The 21,804-nt window shown below is 43.5% G+C and overlaps 1 protein-coding gene across 1 annotated transcript in view; it reads right to left on the minus strand.

Annotated features, from left to right (window-relative positions):
- The window catches only part of Smyd3 (SET and MYND domain containing 3), a 556,763-nt gene that overhangs the window by 415,825 nt on the left and 119,134 nt on the right, over window positions 1-21,804 (minus strand). The window contains exon 5 of the mRNA XM_075989284.1: window positions 20,367-20,503. Coding sequence (XP_075845399.1) covers window positions 20,367-20,503 — 137 coding nt within the window. The remainder of the gene's footprint in view (window positions 1-20,366; window positions 20,504-21,804) is intronic.

A 21,804-nucleotide genomic window follows, 5' to 3' on the forward strand; every position in this document is an offset into this window, starting at 1 on the left:
AAAGTATGTGTGAATACATCTTTCCGATTTTGATGTCTGTGAATTAAATGAACCATTCTTTATATCCTAAATGGTAATACTTAAACAGCAAGGTGAACCACGAAGACAGACCATCCGGCTTCTCGACAGATAATCTCTTAAGTTAGTATTGCCTTCCTGTGGTGCATTAGAGACTGTAGAGCACACGCCAAACACACGTGCATCTCTAACTACCATGCAGTAAGTTCCCAAATTAAAGTGCTCTGCAGCTTTTAAGGTGGAACAGTACAAAATTAGGCCCTACAAGATATAATTACAGCACACTTGCTCAGAGCTGATTCGGATCGCTTTGACCTTTCTTCCTCCTTCTGGACAATTCCATTATAAACGATCTTAAGTCTGCCAAACCCTAAATCACCATGGCACTGCGGCTCCTCCTGAAATACTTCAAAGCTGACGTCACAAGCTGAGTGTGGCAGAATTCATTTCAGTTTCAATCGTATATATAGAGGGTGTCCTAAAAATGTAAATTTAAAAAAAAAATCTAGGTATCACGGATCATACCTGTAATGCCAATATTTAGGAAGCTGAAGCAGGATGACAGCCTGGGGCTAAGGGTGAGCGCGTCTCATAATTGTCGTCCCATGAGAGAAACCGAATGGCCCCAGTCGGTCTCTAAGTATTCAATCTGATGCGGAATTTACTTAGCATTCCTGAACTTTGAATGCTGGCTACCTTCTTCCTGAACCGCTTGTTTCAGACACCAGACTTCCTGAGCCTTCTGAACACCTCGGCTACTCCTTCCCCTCACGTCTCTGCCCCATCGTGTCAGGACAGAAGTCTTCAGGGTAAGGGAAAGCATAGGCACTTCCTTGGCTGGCTCCATTAGTTAGATGCTGACAACCTGAGCTGTCTTGTTTGTCCCAAAGGGAGTAGCTGAAGGCTCCCATCCATCGGAAATGAAGACCAGCTGCAGACGTACAGTGCTGGCTGATATTCACATCTTTTGAACATCCTTTCTTCGTCCATCTTTGTCACTGCCCTTTGGAGGTAGCTTACCACCAATCATTCTGAAGAATCAACAGATTGATTGGATCATCACATGTATATGCATACACTGGAAACTCACATTAGACTCCATAAATTTATACCACTATCATGAGTCACCTAAAAAGAAGGTAGAATTTAAGAAACAATAAAAAACAGATCTCACTCCTTGGAGCTGGTGTGTTATAATCACTTTCAATGGTCTTCGTAGTGAAATAATAAACACAAAATTAAAGGCAGTCATGCACAACATATTTTCCTTGAAAAATCTTTTTTTTAATTAACTAATTAATTTATTTATTTATTAAAGATTTCTGCCTCCTCCCCGCAACCGCCTCCCATTTCCCTCCCCCTCCCCCAGTCAAGTCCTCCTCCCTCATCAGCCCGAAGAGCAATCAGGGTTCCCTGCCCTGTGGGAAGTCCAAGGACCACCCACCTCCATCCAGGTCTAGTAAGGTGAGCATCCAAACTGCCTAGGCTCCTACAAAGCCAGTACGTGCAGTAGGATCAAAACCCAGTGCCATTGTTCTTGAGTTCTCAATAGTCCTCATTGTCCGCTATGTTCAGCAAGTCCAGTTTTATTCCATGCTTTTTCAGACCCAGGCCAGCTGGCCTTGGTGAGTTCCCGTTAGAACATCCCCATTGTCTCAGTGTGTGGGTGCACCCCTCGCAGTCCTGAGTTCCTTGCTCATGCTCTTTCTCCTTCTGCTCCTGATTTGGACCTTGGGATTTCAGTCCGGTGCTCCAATGTGGGAGTCTGTCTCTGTCTCCTTTCATCGCCTGATGAAGGATAATATCCAGGAGGATGCCTATAGGTAAACCTTCTTATTTAGCTTCTCTAGGATCACAAATTATAGGCTCAATGTCCTCTATTTATGGCTAGAAACCAATTATGAGTGAGTACATCCCATGTTCCTCTTTTTGGGTCTGGCTTACCTCACTTTCCTTGAAAATCTTGCATACAAATATTTGGTTTCTACAAACAATAGATCAGATTATGTAGACTAAGAAAAGTATGAGCTAAAGAAGATCCATTATGTATCTCATTGCCCAGAAAGATTTGTTCTAGTAAGTTCATCTCCCTGTTTCAAAAACCTGGATTTCCAGCTGCGTCTGATACCCAGAAAGCAGCTGCAGTTACGCTGATGTTTGTCTGCTTTTCTTTCGCGCCGTCCAGTCCTTTGTTTATTGGTTATCACCATATATTTAGGTTCCATTTGTTCTTAAATTTCAAAAATTGGGTGAGACCTCTCGTGCCAGATTGTAACTCATAAAAGAGTGCACTGGGGTTGTCACTAATCATCTTGAAAGGCCATGTCTCAGCAAATGGCACCTTTCTTTTCAAACCCCCCCCCCTCGTGTCCCAGGAAACATTTCTGTGGGGTATCTCTATTCCTGGGCCTCAACGCTTTTATCTAAATGTCATTTTGGGGGCCGGTTACGTCTACAGGATTTTACATTGGCCACAGTAAGAAAATGTAAGACATTGAGTATAAGAAGCGAGACAGAATCCTGAACCTTGCTACCCGGTACCCAGATGATGGCGTGAGGGTCACCGTGTTCACAGCTCCACTCGTCCCAGGCAGGCAGCTGTCACCGAGTGATGTGTTGCGACTTCATTTCTGCTCTTGCCTTTCGGGTTGCACTGGACAGTTTGCTGTAATCTTGTCTGACTGGAGCAGAGCAATACAAACCCAAGCGCCTGCTCTTATATTTTTGTCTGCATATATTTTATCCTTCTGCTTTCCCATCTGTGTTAAATATGCTGGCATGCATCATTTTGCTAGAATTTTAGCCTGTTCTGTGAACGACAAAGCCTGGGAGGATATTTCATTGCTAACATTAAATGATTTCAAACAGTTAAAAAAAAAACCCACACATATTGATTTTAGAAACTCCCTTGATGCTCTCTCTGCTAACTGCACAGACACGGAATGCTTCTTAGACTATGTTAGTGTAATTGCCTCTCGAAACCCTAGGTGCGTGAGTACGTTTCTTTGTTTCTGGATGGACGCGAGCTTGAGTGCTCATTTGAAGTTCTTCTTCCTTAAATGTTGACATTGTGATCCTTTTCCCTATTTGGGGGCAACAGAAAACTTTTGAGTGTAAGAAGTGCTGCGCTGAGCGCTCTCACGCTGAAGTCATTTCGTCTGTCCTGGCTCGACAGCTGTTTTCTGTTGAGCGTATTGAACAGAACATGCTGGCCTGCCTTTGTGATAGCTTCAGTTGTAAATGCGAACCGTTCTTCCTCTTGAGCATCATATGTTATTGCTGTTTTGAGTTTGGCAGCGTGGTAGGAGGCTTCTTGTCTAGGAGGGTTGAGACTCTTAGCCCTGCTTCCTATGTGACTAGGATATTTAATACTGTGTGCCAGTGATAAAGAGGACAAGGAAAAGTAGTTTGATTTGTCATCCACAAGCTCCTCTTAATTCTGATGCATTCCAAAGAAATGAAGAAACGGGGCGGAAACTAAGCAGTGTGATTCTTGGGTATTTTAGGTCAGAGCGAACTGGCTGAATACGCTGTAGTTCAGAAAATTCAAACTCCCTCTTCCTGCATCACTTAACGGGAAAAGGAGAGTTAAGATTTAGCTCCTGTCCTGTCATGAAGGAGCTAAAAGAACTAAACATACCAACCACTAAAGCGTAATTACCCAGAAGTCCCTTGAGAGACTGTGACCACCACCATCCGTTTTTCACTGCTTGTCATACTTAGCCTATCGTAAGGGCACCACGTGCTCTCTGGGGGACTGCAACAGTGGCGGCCACAGTGTGAAGAGTAGAAGGAAGTTGCCAGGCAGAATGGAAGGTGGCGTGCTAACCAAGGTAGGAATAAAGGAAAGGAATTGAGCTTTAAGGGAACTGTCAAACGGCCAAGCTGGTGGCTGTTAGCGAATATGGAACCCTTCAAACAGGCTCACTCACTGTGAGCCCCACTGTGTTCTATAATTGAAAACATCTAGTAATTTTCAAAAGAATTTTTAAACAACAAAATCACCAAGTCTCAACATTTCTTGTCATAAAGCAAAGATTCTACTCCAATAAATTAGAGAGCATGTTTAACTCTGGGAGCGCAGTGCCTCTCGTGCACAAAGTGCAGAGGACTCCGTGGGAGTCTTCGGGAAGACTTGAGGGGCAGGAAGTAACAAATCCTCTAATCTCACTGGTACGAAAGGGATATTTTAAGCATGAAAAACTATCTTTGTAGCATCATCATTTCTTACACAAACGCTAGAAGGGCTCCCATTCAGTAAGACCGGGGAGATCTGCACCACCTGGGATATCAGCTGCCACTCCCAGGCAGACACACCCTACCTTCACCTCTTAATAAAATGATTTAACTAAACAAATAAAAAACCCTCGCAGCCATAGCAACCATTAGCAAACATAAGTAGATTTCTGAAATCTGATCACATGCTTGTAATTATCTAATTATCAAACTCAACAATCCTGACAACGCAGAAAAATCCACTCAACTACTACAGAGGATTAATATTATTCAGAACTGAAGTTGACCCAAGTCAGAACACACACACAGACACACACACACACACACACACACATGGTGTAACCGTTGTGGATTTGTGACTGGCTTGGATGGCCTCTGCCTGTGTGCCCTCATGTCCATGATCAGCTTTGGTCTCTTGGAGAAACGACAATGTGAAGGAGTTAGGGCACACAGAGGATGAATCCTTGCCACTCCTTGTCTCTCTACAAGGTACTGGAGTTTTTGGGGTGCAGCCTTTTGGGGAAATAGGATGGCAAGCATCTGACGTGTTGAACTATCTCCAGCCCTCTTAATAGACACTTGTATGGGGAGTGTAAAGTGGTCAGATTTGGGCTTGAGTGTCTGTTTTTATCTCTACCATTGATTTTAATTTGGCTACTGCCCTGACTAGGAGTGCAGGTAAACAACACTCCTAGTCAGGGCAGTAGCCAAATTAAAAAAAAAAAAAGAGTAAAACAAACAAGGTAGATGTGTATGAGTGTGGGAGGGAGGGAGGGAGGGAGGGAGGGAGGGAGGGAGGGAGGGAGGGAGGGAGGGAGGCAGGGAGGGAGGGAGGCAGGGAAGGAGAAAGGGAGGGAGGGAGAGGAAGAGGGGGGGCAGAGGCGCCCTGCTGTCCTGCTGAGGTCTTGGCCTGCTTGGTTCCATACCAATACCAAGGGGGACACAGGAATGCTCTCTGGAGAATGCTTCTGTTGAGAAGGAGAGGGCTTACAAACTGGGAATGAAAGGTCTGAAGTAAAGATAGGTTTTCCGGGTGAAAGTTTTCATTAATTACAAAATACAAGATTAGAGCTTAGGGGAAAAAAATACCAAGACTAGAAATGAAACCTGGAGTTTTCTCAAGGCACAAGGAGGTGTAAAAGCCACAGTTACGCACCCCTAGCCAACAGTGAGAGGCGAATCTGCGAAAGATCACTGGTAAAGTGAAGCGGTGAACTACCCGGGCACGGGCCATGCCACAGCAAACAGCCGAAGGACTTCTACAAGCTGAACATAAAATCTGCATATGTGATGTGCACACCTCTGTTTGGAACCTTGGGAAGGTGGGATGTAAGCAAGGCAAGAATGTCTCTTCCCGGGAGATAGATGGGCACTAAAACAGCTCAGCTGAACAATTCTGCCTCTGCAGAGGAAACAGACCGCGGGGCACCAGTACCTCACAGGCCCCGAATAAACACTACGCACCCACCACACAGACAGTTAAGGGTAAGGGGGAAGTCGCACACAGGGTGTTCTGAACCTGCGTGCTAACACAAGAGAGCCTAAGGAGACAGCTGCCTGAACAGCACAGAACTTGATACGTTTTTCTATAAGCATCAAAACTAAAACTGAGCCAGGCAGTGATGGTACATGCCTTTAATCCCAGCACTCAGGAGGCAGAGGCAGCAGGCAGATCTCTGTGAGTTCGAGGTCAGTCAGCCTGGCCTACAAGAGCTAGTTCCAGGACTGGTTCCAAAGCAACACAGAAAAACCCTGTCTCAAAAAAACGAAAGAAAAAAAAAAAGCCAATCAAAGTATGAAATGGCCCCTATCATTGCTCAGGTTGGGCTAATGTATTATTTTTTATTATGCTTTTTAATGTGTTATTTTTATTATGCTTTTATTTTGCTTGGAAAGCGTATGTTCAAAAATGATACTGCAAAGTGCTTTCCTTGTGCTATTAATGAATATTAATGCTCAGGTAAAATAAATACTCATAAAAGGGGAAAGGCATTACTACCAAAGAGGATTTTCTTCTATATTGCATACATAGTTGATAAAATTACAAAATGTTTAATGTACAAAATATCTATCTATAGAATTACAGAGAAAATACGTCTAATAATGACCTAGAAACAATACAGACTCATGCTGGGGCGCTCCTGAATAATTCACATTTTAATATATGGTACTTCCAGACTACAGAATTCAAATATCAAAAGGCAGCCTTTTCCCCATGCAAATTCTACTTCAATGGCCTTTATTTTCACATGGATTTGTAGCACTAGCAATGCAAACGACTTGATAAGAAAATATACCGTCTTCCAACCCACCCTACCCACACTAATTTAGGGCTGCCTGGATGAAAGGGAAGGGGAACACAACAGATCCCTTGCATGGAAACAGCGAGGAACAGTATTTTACTATGTACTGCTTTGCCCGCACCAATATTTTCCTAATAGAAAGAGATATACTAGTAAATATTCTTATTTCTGTCGCTCTGGATTTGGTTACTGTGTTTTTTATTCCTTCGTAATTAGAGCCCTACCACAGAAACCACATAACACAGAGTGCAGTGTGAAGGAGTAAGGCGAGCAGGAACTCTGTGGTAAGGAAGTCAGGCTAGAGCTCTGAACCCCGGCCTTACACCTGTGTGTGACCTTACACATTCCTCACCTGCAAAGGGCAGAATACCACAGTCACTCTGAGGGCGCTGCAGGAGACGACCATGGCTATGGATGGAGACGACCGTGGCTATAGATGGAGATGACCGTGGCTATGGATGGAGATGACCGTGGCTATGGATGGAGATGACCATGGCTATGGATGGAGATGACCGTGTGGCTATGGATGGAGATGACCGTGGCTATGGATGGAGATGACCGTGGCTATGGATGGAGATGACCGTGGCTATGGATGGAGATGACCGTGGCTATGGATGGAGATGACCATGGCTATGGATGGAGATGACCGTGGCTATGGATGGAGATGACCGTGGCTATGGATGGAGATGACCGTGGCTATGGATGGAGATGACTATGGCTGTGGATGGAGACGACCATAGCAAAGGATGGAGATGACCGTGGCTATGGATGGAGATGACCATGGCTATGGATGGAGATGACCGTGGCTATGGATGGAGATGACCGTGGCTACGGATGCAGATGACCGTGGCTATGGATGGAGATGACCATGGCTATGGATGGAGATGACCGTGGCTATGGATGGAGATGACCGTGGCTATGGATGGAGATGACCGTGGCTATGGATGGAGATGACTATGGCTGTGGATGGAGATGACCGTGGCTATGGATGGAGATGACTATGGCTGTGGATGGAGATGACCGTGGCTATGGATGGAGACGACCATGGCTATGGATGGAGATGACCGTGGCTACGGATGCAGATGACCGTGGCTATGGATGGAGATGACCATGGCTATGGATGGAGATGACCGTGGCTATGGATGGAGATGACCGTGGCTATGGATGGAGATGACCGTGGCTATGGATGGAGACGACTGTGGCTATGGATGGAAACAACCGTGGCTATCGACGGAAAGTACTTTTGTAGAGTTATAAAATACTAAAAGTAGAACTGGAGAGTGCAGCACTGGCAATCCTGAGGCCAATCCTTCCACTGTCCCTTGATCTACTGATAAGACACGTAGCCCAGCACCACTGTCTAACACCGTCGGCTTCCTGGTATACCATGGACCAAAGCATTGGAATGACCAACGAACCCACATATTGCTGATGTGTAATGCAGAAATTCTGTTTCTCGTCGAGACCCCGGAGGTGAGAGTGCTCTGCTGGCTGGGCGAGTCCCAGTCATTTCAGCACAGACACACAGATCGCCGAAGCTGAAATTCTTCAGTGAAGAGAGAACCTAATCTAGTTTCAAGATGTTCGGGGGGGAATACTATTACATCAAATATTCTTAATTTCCTGGCTTTACGGAGATAATTTTCTTCTTTTAAAAATTATTTACTTATTTATTATGTATAAAATATCCTGTCTGTGTGTATGGGGCACCAGACCCCTTTACAGATGGTTGTGAGCCACCATGTGGTTGCTGGGAATTGAACTCAGGACCTTTGAAAGAGCAGGCAATGCTCTTAACCTCTGAGCCATCTCTCCAGCCCCGGGGATGATTTTCAATACAAGAAACAAAGACTGCTGATGAGCTGCTGTGACATTAGTTACGTAAGTTGGCGTTCCAGCGCATTTTTACTTTAATTCAGCGGGTAGTTCCTGAACTAGTCAGCATCAAGGAACAAAAATAGTCTCAGAACCGAACATAATAAACTCGGCTTTCTGCACAGCACCTGATGCACCATGGGAAAGGGAGGGGGAGAAGAGCTGGGTAGGTTATGAGGTGGATAATTTCTTTGATCTTTCAGCCGAATATTATCTGATTCTGTCACACTGCACGAAGGAAGCGGGGAAGCATGAATATGTTCTCACGAGGTTCACAACCTACATGAGAGTCTTAGAAGGAAAGACATGCCGCTCACAAAATACAGTCACCAAAAACTGCAGTAGAAAACACCAGGGGGGACTGGTTTCACAAAACAAAAAAGGCCAAGCCCTAGTGCTGGATCTGACTGAAGACTTTAGCTGAAACCTTAGTGAGAAAGGAAACTTCAGAAGGTGAGGTAAGTAAAAAGCCCGCAGCCCCCATGATGCTCCAGCAATACGACAACTTCACAAGCCCCAGGGGCACACCTTCTGGCCCTACTTTATATATACTGAGACAACCCATCCTGGCAGCCCCGCTCTGATCCTTAGTGAAACTCTTCCAGGGCCAGGCAGCTTCATCTTATGCCAGGACAGCCTAATTCATCCTTGGAGCATCTAATTTTAAGGATTTGCAGCCAGAGTGGCTAAAAATGGTATGGCCCACTGGCTTTTCTTCAACATGCTTCGGAGACCAGTAATTACTGGGATATGGCCCTTTAAGCAGGTAACGGTGCGCACTTAACATAAATGTTTTAATGTAAGTACATCTTTGAACTTCTACTTGGAGATGTAGAGAGACTGCCTTTGACCTTGATCAGGACTTATTTTTGTTAAAAAAAAAATCTGACTTAGAGAAGCCATCACCAAAGTTATTTCTTTATTTTGTTAATGCATCAAACCACACTATTTTCCACTTCCAAGGGCAACAAATGATTTCTAATCTCAAAAATATAACTCTGCTCTTGCTTATTATAAAATGCGGCGGAGCAATTTATGACAATCTTCGTCACTATTAACATCACACCTCTAAAACACATTTGTTCTTTTCCTCTCAGGAAAAGCTCTCCTCCACTGTAATAGAAACAGACAAATCACAGCGTCGTCTGAGGGCAGTAATAAAAATAAAAAACATAAAGAATCAAACAAAGAGTTTTGAACCTGGGGCTGGAGAAAGGGCTCAGAGGGTAAAACGCACGCTGTGCAAACATGAGAAGCAGAGTTCAGATTCCCCTGCACCCACAGGGAAACTTGGCAGACCAGGGTCTGACACCCAGTGCGGGGGAGCTGTGCTTCTACTGTGGCCAGCCTGTCTAGACCAATCTGGGAACTGCTGAGAGACCCAATCTCCAGAAATGAAGACAGAGACGTGATAGAGGAAGAAACTCATTACCAATCTCTGCCTTCCACATGCCTGTATACCCACACATAGCACACACACACACACACACACACACGTGTGCAGACACACGCCAACCAAGATATTTCTAATATTAACATAAAGTTGTATCTTTATGTTTCCTACCAGGAAAAATAAAACAATATAATCCCTGTAGCTTTCAAAAATACAAACATATCCAAAAATGGGGATATACACCAATAATCCTAGCAAATGGGAGAAAGAGCCATGATGCAAGAGGACCAAAAGCTCCAGGATAGCCTGAGCTACAATGCAAAACCTTGTCTTATTAGAAAATAAAATAAAATAAAACAGTGTTGGGGAGATGACTGTGCGGGTAAAAGCATTAGCCACAACCCTGACGCTTGCGTTCACTCCCCAGAATCCACAGTAGAAGACAACCAACCAAGCTGTCCTCCGCTCACCACACTCTTAAGGTGGCGCACATAAGACTCCCCAACTCTCTTTCATTCTGCCTCTCTTCCCCCCACCAACAGTGATAAATAATACTAATAATTTTAACCTGAACATGGTGGTACATGTTTTAATCTCAGCACTTGGGAGGCAGAGGAAGATGGAACTCTGTGTTCCAGGTGGTCTACACAGAAAATTCTAAGCCAGTCAGGGCAATATGGTGAGATTCTGTCTTTCATATATATAAAAATAACAAAATTTAATTTATTTTCAACACATGAGACATTAATATGTTTTCTCTATTTTTAACAAGTATATATTTTCTCTATTTGACCATTTCTTTTTTAGTAGCATAACTGCATCTCTCGTACAGTATTGTTGAATTGACACTTTTAAAGCTATTGGATTAAATTATTTTAGAATTAAAAATAAATGAAAAACCAGATGTCATATACATGTAATATATGTATGTGTATATATATATATATATGCCTATAAATAGACTAGGAAACCAAAACAAACAGAACTAATGGCTTGTTAGGAAAGGTAAAACATTTCCTACCCCTTTATTATTATTTTTTAATTAAAGACTTTTCTGACAGTACATTCTGTTCCCTAGTATGAGCAGAATATCTTCTGGCTTACAAAGAAGATTTATAGATTGCCAAATAATGGCCTGCAGGCCAAATCTGGCCCGCCATCTGCTTTAATACAGCCTGCAAGCTAAAACCATGCTCATTTATTTTTAAAGGTTACTGGGAGAAATGAACAGAAGACCATTCCAGGGTATGTCAAAATATACGGAAACTGATACTCTATGTTCACAAACAAAGCTTCGTTAGTGCACAGCCACGTCCGTCTCTAACACATGGCCCAGCCTTTTGGCTACCACAGCAAAATGAAACTGACACCCTGTGAGGTAATGCGTATGTTAATGAAGCCCGTTTTGCCATTCCATAAGGTTTAGAGGGCAAAATACTGAGATGACCGGGTGTGGTGGGACACACCTGCAATCCCAGTGTGCTTGGTAGTCTGGCACAGTAGAATCAAGAGATTAGAGCAAAAATAATGAATAGATAGATAGATAGATAGATAGATAGATAGATAGATAGATAGATAGATAGACAGACAGACAGACAGACAGACAGACAGACAGACAGACAGACAGATATCAATGACAAGCTGGGAGTTTTCTTGGCAATTTAAAACAATTGATTTTTTGGAAAACTACCTTACAGACATGCCTGCAGTGACAGCCAGGTACGTGAGTCTTACAGAAAGGCTTCCCAAGCCCTAGGGTAGTTAATTCCGCAAGTCTTCATTTCCTGAAATAGCGATCTCTCTATCACACTGACGTGACAGCTAATTTACTAAACTTCATAAATTTTGTCATGATATTAAAGATGCCCTTCTGTCGAGTGCATACTTAAAGATTGAGTTGCTATTTTTAAATATTTATTAAAATAATATTCATAAAACAGGAGACACCTAATTATTCTGTATCATTTTATTTGCCGACAATTAAACAGGGAAGTTTTTCAGGTTCCAATTAACGCAATTCCTAACTCCAGGTCACTTTCTCACAGTGGTACAATAGCCCAAAAAGAAAGTTTCTGCCCCTAAATAAAGGGGCAAAACTGTACTGCCATCTCCAAAAGCTCACCTTTACCTGAATTAATGGCAAGTTAGACACTCAGACAAGTAAAAGGATACTTTTAGACAAAACAGTAGACTCAAGATAAGCAATTAACCTTGGGCAGAACAAGTATAAATAAAAATGCTGAAAAAGGGCTCACTAATCATCCTTCCCACCTCCGGAAGTTAGCAGGCATCTGGCCTTGAACCATGATAAACACACACCCATCATAGATTATTTACACAGAAAGGAAGAGAAATATTAACCAAATGGCTAAAAGTGAGGAACATGATAAATAAATAGCATCATTAAAATTCAAGCGATGATTTGTTTTGTCTTCAAAGCCCAAGTGTCCAACAAACATCACTTTCCTTGAAGGGCTGATGCGCATCTTTGAGAATAAATGTCTCTTGAATTGACTTGGGGACTCAATCTATTATAATAAAGAAAAAACATATAAATCATGAGTGTATCACCGGTTCATAATTAGAATGCCAGGATCACAGTGCATTAAGTATCTTGGCTGTTTGCCTGCCTTACTTAAGACCAGCAGAGAAGTAAAATCCCAACAACTAAGACTCCAGCAGCTGTTCAGAGCACACCGCGGTGTCTCTAACAGCCGTCTCTGCCAACACATAGGTATGCGCACCCGGGTGCCTGGAGGTTAGCGGTCCTGGTGCGTTGCTCGCACTCGGTATTAAATATTTAATAGCATATTTTCCCTTAATGGAAACCCAGGCCCATCTGATCAGTCACTGGGATCATCCAGTAATGCAGTCAAAGTTACAATGCGGCTCTCTCACATCAACTTTGTAATTAGATAATCCATCACTTTATTAATTCAAAAAATTGCCTTCCTTCCTACTTTATAGCATGCGGCAGCAGTGAAACCCAATTGAGCTCATCAACAAAGAGGCACTAAAATTTAGTCTGATGTGAACTTGAAGCCCTCAAGTGGCAAACGTACACATACTCATGACCTTTCCAAACACCGGGAGGTAATGTTCTGCCCGCGAACTAGACAACACAGAGCACCAGCGTCACCCAGCACCAGCTCAGCCTGCACAGGCAGCTAGCAGGAATTAACTGAAGGTCTAGACTGAAAGTGGAACCTATCAAGATAAACTTCACTCTTGCTTTGTCCTGATGGGCATTCTCCCAGAGAATCAAAGCAGGAAAAAAAAATATTCAAAAGAAAAGGATAAAGATTTCTTAGTCAATTCTTTACTAAAATAATAGGGCAGATTATCAACACTCTACATCTTGATAGTGCACGCCAGCTAAATGCAAGTTATGATTCTGAATTCAATACCTGTTTTATTTGGCCTTATCTCTACTGTCCCTCAAAACCTCTAATCAATATCACTTCTCATCTTATTAAGTCATAAGATTCTTGTTATAACACATCCTGGATTCTCCAATTGAAAATAAAAAGAATTTGCTCATAATGAAACAGAATATAAGTTCAGTATCCCAAAGCAAAAGAGTCACCTTCTAATGTGTGCTTTCAAATGCACACAACCAGCCTGCACTGCAAATGTGCTACATGCATTAAAAATTACGCTTTATTAAATTAAAAGGTACAGTTAAGAATGCATATGTGCCTTAAAGAATAAAATGGAACCAGAAGAATTATTATTTAGTTTGAAAGAAAAAGGGGAGGGGATATCTTCTCAAACAGATGTGGAATTTCTAATCAAAACCCTCCATGCCAACGGCACAACACTGTGAAATCAAACAGCGCTGCAGAGCCCTGGGAACACACAAAGACACATGTTTTGTGGTTGGGAAGGTCACTGTTATTCTGCTGCTTCCAATTTAATGTCTATTTCTGAAATATTCTGTGCAACTTGCTCAGTTTCTTCTTTATTGCTCTGATCTTATTGTGTTTCTAATCAGTCAGAATTCACATTTAGAAAAGTGATCATCTAGAGTAAAAGGTAGTTGTCTTTTTCCAGAGCCCTATATTAACCCCTAAACACATATTTTCTGTGCATTTATTATAAAAACCTCAAAAGCTGTGCGCTAAAATTATACTTAGCCTAATCACAACCATTCTAACAATTATGGTGAATAGAAATATTACACGGTGCAGTCCATTTCAGAAAGTAATGATAACGAAAACACTTGTAATTTAGCTTTCTCCTCCTCTTCAGGTCCAACTGCGAAATAGAATTCATCCATCACCTCCTTTTTACACGACCTGCAGGAAACACTCAGGAGTCAAGTGAGCGGCTACAAGCGAAGGCAGAAGGGGATTTTTGCCACAATAGCTGTGGACTGAAACAAAAGTACCTTATGAGGGTAGAGATACTATTTTCTGGCCGCAAAATTTCTTCTCAGGAAGACAGGTAATTGACGGCATCTCAAGAGACACTGACTCTGAGCACAACAGTGAGCAACCGTCTGAAAGTCAGGTTTACAACCAGTCGCAGTCTGTGCTCAAGGCTGAACGACAGCACTGGGAGGCATAAAACGCTGACATTTTATCCTCAAATACCAATAATGCAGGGGGGCAGAGCACAGCAGTAGATGTTCATAGGAATGCGCCAGCTACTCTACCAAGCAACTTAGTTAGTCCTCACTTTTACACACAAAGGAGATACTAACATCCTATTCACATGTGAACACACACACACACATGTATTTTCTCAAAGAGAGAAAGTGAAATTCTCCTATCTGTATTTGTCTATCTGTGCATTTGTATGTGTGTCTGAGTGTGTACATACAATGCACAGATAAAAGAATACAGACCAGAAGAATTTCACTTCCGGCTTTGAGAAAACGACTTCACTGTCACACCACACAGCAGCCATTTAAGTCTGTCCTCTGGAGGTTGCAGAGATGTCTCAGCTGTTCTTCCAGAGGACCCGGGTTTGAGTCTCAGCACCCAAAGGCTGTTAACAACTGTATGTGCCTTAAATTCCAACGGATACAGTGCTCTCTTTGGCCAGTGTGGGCACAGCACACATGAGGCGCACTTAATTACATGAAAGCAAGACCCAAACACATAAAAAAAATACTATTTTTAACTAAGCAAATGAATCGGGGTTCACTAGCTGTGCTTTTCTGATCTTGTAAGTCAATAACTAGAATTACTATACACTCTTTCTCTGCATTTGGAGCAAATGTCTTCATTTGCTTCAGGACTCGACCTGAAGACTTCATTAGAGCAATCTTTATTTGCCCTTCCTAGATGAATCCACCTCAACACCTAACTAGAAACTTCATAAGAAAGTAAAAGCAGAAGAGCAAATGTGTGGTACGGGAGGAGGAGGGGAGGGCTCACAGGGAGGAGGCAAAGGGGGAGCTAATGAGCACGTGACTAATCATCTCCTCTAAGCTCCCTCACTGACATCTCCACCACCTCCAGCCCATCGGCTGCCTCTGTTATTCTCAGAGGCAGAGGCAGTCACCACTGCCCCCCTTCCTCGAATTTCAGAGTTTTATAGCCCCCAAGAACATAGACTTTAAGTTTTAGAAGAAGGCATTAGCACACAATTAAAGGGTTTGTGAATGGTTCCCCTCTCTCTCTCTCTCTTTCTCATCCACCAGATCTCGTGGCATCATTTCTTCTTGTGTGGGACTTCTGGAGGCCAGGGCAGGTCATCAGAAATGGGAACGGGAAGCATCCAGCTTTCGTTCAAACTCTGACAGGAAGAACCACACGACTGAACCTATCTTCCACACACTGAACTTCTCAGTCTTTTCTCGTGGATGCCCCACTGGGTAGCCAATGAGAGCACCACACTCCCCACCAGCCTCTCAACACCACTGCAGACAATCTGCAGACAGAGCTTCTCAAATTCTGGTCAATTTCTAATTCCCAGTGAGAGGCCTCCGTGATAGCTGCGCTTGGGATGGGGGTGGGGGGATTCTTTCCAATATATCTCGTGGTGCTCAGCTTTACAACAAAACAACAAATTCGTTGCCTACAGCACATGAAAAATTCCTGGGATCTACACGTCAACTGCTGTTCGCTTATGTGGGGGTGATAAAAGCAAACCCAATGCCAATGCTAAGAAGTCCTTGAGACTGTGACCCACCAAATACCCACGCAGAGAGGTCTGTAGAGTGTTGGCAGAAATTTTGCTGGGCAAAAACTACAACTTTAGAAGCATTCTAAGAACCTGGTCTAGTAGAGGAGCCGTTACTCTTCCACTGGAAACTCCAGAGGGTTCCACCCTCCACCAGAGGGTCCAGCAGCTAAGGCCACCAATAGAGACAGCTTTGAGGATGATTCACTGTGTCCTTGACTGGGCCCAGCTTGAACAAACAAGATTCACTCCTACCAAAAAGACTCAGGCTAAAACAAAAGTGAATTGAGTCTAATGCTGACATATTACATAAATGAATATAAAAGAGACCAAAACCAACCCAGAACACACAGTCTTTTCCTTGAGGCCAGGGAAAGCCCCATTTCACAGACCAAGGAGGAGGACCACATGTGAAAGTCATGTATGAACAATTCACATATGGCACGCAGGAGCAGCCTACTAGAAAGCATGTGCATGGTGCCACCCGTTTCCTCTCTCTGGGTGACTGTAAAATGACGATAAAGTGGGTATGAGCTAGAAGAGTGGAAAGGTCCTCTGCCAGTGCCTTCCACCCACGCGGTGCTGAAGAGGCCTGCGCGTTCCTATACACTCAGTACTCCGGGCCTCTCTGTGGTCTGGAGGACATTGATTAGCTTAAGATCATTTTCCTGAGGAGGGAAAACGAGAGAGTGATGTCTTCTACAGATAAATTTATAAGCAGAAAAATATCCACAAGTGACGAAATAGTACCTGATGACACTGGCAAGGAGCACGGGAGTCCAGCTAATTATCTGTTTTCCTCTGACTTCTACTAAAGACAGCTTGGGACAAGTACATGTCTGAGTTCAACTAGACTCTAAAATCTCGATGATATATATGTTTACATGTGTGCACTTGTGCAGGTGTGTGCGCACATACGTGTGCACTTGTGCGGCTGTGTGTTCCTCTCTCACTCCGTGGGAACCACTCATCTCGGTTTTTGGAGACAGACTTTCACTGAGACCTGGGACTTCCTGACTGGACAAGTGACTGGTGGGCCAGGGAGCCCCATGGACCAGCTTATGACATTTCTTATGCACTCTAGGGTTGCAAGCGTGCACCCCCACAGCCAGCCTTTACATGGGTGCCGGGGGTGGGAAGTCTACAGTATCCGCCTGTGCGGTCAGCACTTTTGCACCTGAGACCTCTCCCCGGTCCGAAATGCTCCATTTTATAGCAAGCACGACTACAAGTGTGTGGGAAGGAGGACTGCTTATTATTCAAAATTTATCCAAACATCTACCCACTTCCACTGCAAGGCCAGAATGCTTCTCATGCCTGACACGGAAAGAGTTCCACAAGACAAACGCCATTGAAGACGTTTAACAATAAACAACAGGAACAAGGCATCCACTCACGTTTTAGGTTGAGCAATGTCTGAAGATATTGTATGTGAATATACACTGTAATTACGCTTGTTTGGAAGATTTTTTTCAATAGCAGCAATGACACCATAGAACAGCGGCACTGCTGGGGTGAGAGACAAAGCACCAGACACCGCACGCATTTTCAGTGCTTCACACGGAGGAGGCTGTGTGACTGTACCTATGGAACTATGTACGAGAGGCTGTGTGACTGTACCTATGGAACTACATACGAGAGGCTGTGTGACTGTACCTATGGAACTACGTACGAGAGGCTGTGTGACTGTACCTATGGAACTACGTACGAGAGGCTGTGTGACCGTACCTATGGAACTACGTACGAGAGGCTGTGTGACCGTACCTATGGAACTACGTACGAGAGGCTGTGTGACTGTACCTATGGAACTACGTACGAGAGGCTGTGTGCACTGTACCTATGGAACTACGTACGAGAGGCTGTGTGCACTGTACCTATGGAACTACGTACGAGAGGCTGTGTGCACTGTACCTATGGAACTACGTACGAGAGGCTGTGTGACTGTACCTATGGAACTACGTACGAGAGGCTGTGACTGTACCTATGGAACTACGTACGAGAGGCTGTGTGACCGTACATATGGAACTACGTACGAGAGGCTGTGTGACTGTACCTATGGAACTACGTACGAGAGGCTGTGACTGTACCTATGGAACTACGTACGAGAGGCTGTGACTGTACCTATGGAACTACGTACGAGAGGCTGTGTGACTGTACCTATGGAACTATGTACAAAAGGCTGTGTGACTGTACCTATGGAACTACGTACGAGAGGCTGTGTGACTGTACCTATGGAACTACGTACGAGAGGCTGTGTGACTGTACCTATGGAACTACGTATGAGAGGCTGTGTGACTGTACCTATGGAACTACGTACGAGAGGCTGTGTGACTGTACCTATGGAACTATGTACGAAAAGCTGTGTGACTGTACCTATGGAACTACGGACGAGAGGCTGTGTGACTGTACCTATGGAACTACGTACGAGAGGCTGTGTGACTGTACCTATGGAACTACGTACGAGAGGCTGTGTGACTGTACCTATGGAACTACGTACGAGAGGCTGTGTGCACTGTACCTATGGAACTACGTACGAGAGACTGTGTGACTGTATCTATGGAACTATGTACGAAAAGCTGTGTGACTGTACCTATGGAACTACGTACGAGAGGCTGTGTGACCGTACCTATGGAACTACGTACGAGAGGCTGTGTGACTGTACCTATGGAACTACGTACGAGAGGCTGTGTGACTGTACCTATGGAACTACGTACGAGAGGCTGTGTGACTGTACCTATGGAACTACGTACGAGAGGCTGTGTGACTGTACCTATGGAACTACGTACGAGAGGCTGTGTGACTGTACCTATGGAACTACGTACGAGAGGCTGTGTGACTGTACCTATGGAACTACGTACGAGAGACTGTGTGACTGTATCTATGGAACTATGTACGAAAAGCTGTGTGACTGTACCTATGGAACTACGTACGAGAGGCTGTGTGACCGTACCTATGGAACTACGTACGAGAGGCTGTGTGACTGTACCTATGGAACTACGTACGAGAGGCTGTGTGACTGTACCTATGGAACTACGTACGAGAGGCTGTGTGACTGTACCTATGGAACTACGTACGAGAGGCTGTGTGACTGTACCTATGGAACTACGTACGAGAGGCTGTGTGACTGTACCTATGGAACTACGTACGAGAGGCTGTGTGACTGTACCTATGGAACTACGTACGAGAGGCTGTGTGACTGTACCTATGGAACTACGTACGAGAGGCTGTGTGCACTGTACCTATGGAACTACGTACGAGAGGCTGTGTGACTGTACCTATGGAACTACGTACGAGAGGCTGTGTGACTGTACCTATGGAACTACGTACGAGAGGCTGTGTGACTGTACCTATGGAACTACAAGAGACTGTAACTTTTCAAGAACGCATGAAATAAATAAGCAGGGAGCAGCCACCACATTTCAAACCAACTTCAAATTATAGACAAACCGGAATATAATGCTAAGATTGTATTATCAGAAAAGCACAGGACAGACTTGAAAAATAAAAATAATCTTGTAGGGAAAAACAAGAATAAATCTCTAGCAATCAAAATAATCACATTTAAGTTCACCAGATAGGTAATTTCGAACGTATACTTTAAAATAACTGGGGGATGTTATAAAATCCGTGTTTTACAAATTTCAAGGTAAATGGCAAAGTCATCTTCCAACGTAAAACATGACGACCATTAAAAAGAAATGGACAAAGCCAGCAGACCCAGAGCAGTGTGGGTAGTGCCGGGCGTGTGCCGTCCCCAGAGCAGTGTGGGTGGTGCCGGGCATGCGCCGTCCCCAGAGCAGTGTGGGTGGTGCCGGGCATGCGCGCCCCGTCCACTGCATCCTTGCTGCCTGGGCCAAAGCAAATGTGCAGGCTCATTCTCAATCAGGACACTTCGTGTGACTCCCACTAACACAGCACAGATGAACACTAAGTAAGTCTGTTCTCTTTCTTTAACCTCAGATTCCACTAATCTGATCTTTAAATTATTTTAAGTCAGAAACTGATGTGTTTTCAAATTATTTAAAGGAATTCCAATAGATTTTTTTCACTTGACTAAAACAACCAACATTAAAAATAAGTCCAACAATAAAATGAAATTCTTCAGTAGAAAGTAATGAAATAGATATGTGGTGCTCTTTTGAGAAAAGACAGTGAATTCTCCAAAATAGATGTCTCCAACACCATTATTGGAAAAGCAGAAAAGACCCTTTTCGGTCCAGGTAATACTGAATTCCTTCATTGCCTGCTCGTTTAGACAGGCAGTGATACCAGGCATTAACCGTCCACAGTGTACCATCGCGTTTCTAACAGTCTTCAATGTACCATGGAGGCTCTAGACATGTTTGCAGATAGCAAAGAGTAAAGGACTGACTCATAGCACGAACACAGAGATGAATCTTCAAACTTACTTTTGCAAAGGCTTCAAAAAGGTCAAAAGATGGCGGCAGTTGAGAAGCATCCTGAATCTCTTCTCTCATGAAATGCTGGAATGTCATTGCAAGTTGCTTCAGGCCCTCTTTCTTATCTTCGGTGAGTTTGTCAATATCTTTTTTGTAAAGAGAATAAAGAGTATAATCACCAAGTGGACATCATGGATAATTTTCAGGTGTGCAATGACGGCTATTAAACAAGATCTTTCCTGACATGCAATCTATCCTGACAACTACAAATCATGAAACACATCATATCGGTTAAATTCTATCCAGCTTTATCTACAAAACAGATCACAGAGCTATCGAACGAACAGGCAAACAAATAAATAAATAAATGCACAGACGGGCTCTAAAAGTACAGCAACCCAAACCAGCTGTGCGTTACCAGATTTTGTACATCACAGAGCACGGCTGTACCGTCATAAATCCTAATTAAAGCAGTGAATTTAAACTGACTTTTCCCCATAATAATTCATGAGTAGGTCACAACTGACTCATAAACAGTATTATCTGAAAGGTTAAAAAGGCAGAAAATTAGATATCCGAAGTTAATATGAAGTTTAAACAATCGAAGTTTGTCAGACAAAATGTGTACCATAACAAAAATCTGCCCAGGTTGGACAAACAGAGACAGGGATGGAAGGCTATGCTGCTTCTCCTTACATTGGGGTTAAAGAGAAAGACACCAGACATAAGAAAAGAGCTAAAGCTGATAGTAATTCTGTAATGTTCTAGAATACAAAACTAGCATAAAATAAAATAATTCTGTAATGTTCCAGGGTACAAAACCAGCATAAAAGTTACTAAGATTTTTTTTTCTTCTTTAAGAAAGGGTTTCTCTGTCCTAGCACTCTCTCTGTAGACCAGGCTGGCCTTGAACTCACAGAGATCTGCCTGCCTCTGCCTCCAGAGTGCTGGGATTGATTAAAGGCATGCGCCACCACCACCCGGCTAGACTTTATATACATTAATGGCAAACTTAATGACAAAATAAACAAAATAATGTGCGTCACAATTGTGACCCTAAAATGAGACTAGCAGGAAGAGATTTAACCAGAGGAGCGAAACCCTCTGCAACTACAAAATTCTGATGAAAGAAGCTAAAGAGGAGGAAGAGAGGGAGGGAGGAAGAAGGGAAGAGAGGAAGGAGGGAGGGAGAGAGGGACGGCCGGATGGACGGAGAAAGAACATAAACATTAAAGAAAACAGCCCATGTGCATGAGTTAGAACAATTAACATTGTTAAGACGTCCACACTCTCCCAGGTGACTAAAGAATTCAATGTGATTCCTAGAGATCAACAATGACAACCTTCCCAAGAACAGGAGAAACATTTGGAAAGCCTACGCCACCCAGAGTAGCGACGATAGAAACATGACATATCTCATGTGAGAAACATGCTACAAGTCCATCAT

Source organism: Microtus pennsylvanicus, chromosome 10 (assembly GCF_037038515.1).
Source record: "Microtus pennsylvanicus isolate mMicPen1 chromosome 10, mMicPen1.hap1, whole genome shotgun sequence".
In the NCBI taxonomy this organism is placed as follows: Eukaryota; Metazoa; Chordata; class Mammalia; order Rodentia; family Cricetidae; genus Microtus; species Microtus pennsylvanicus.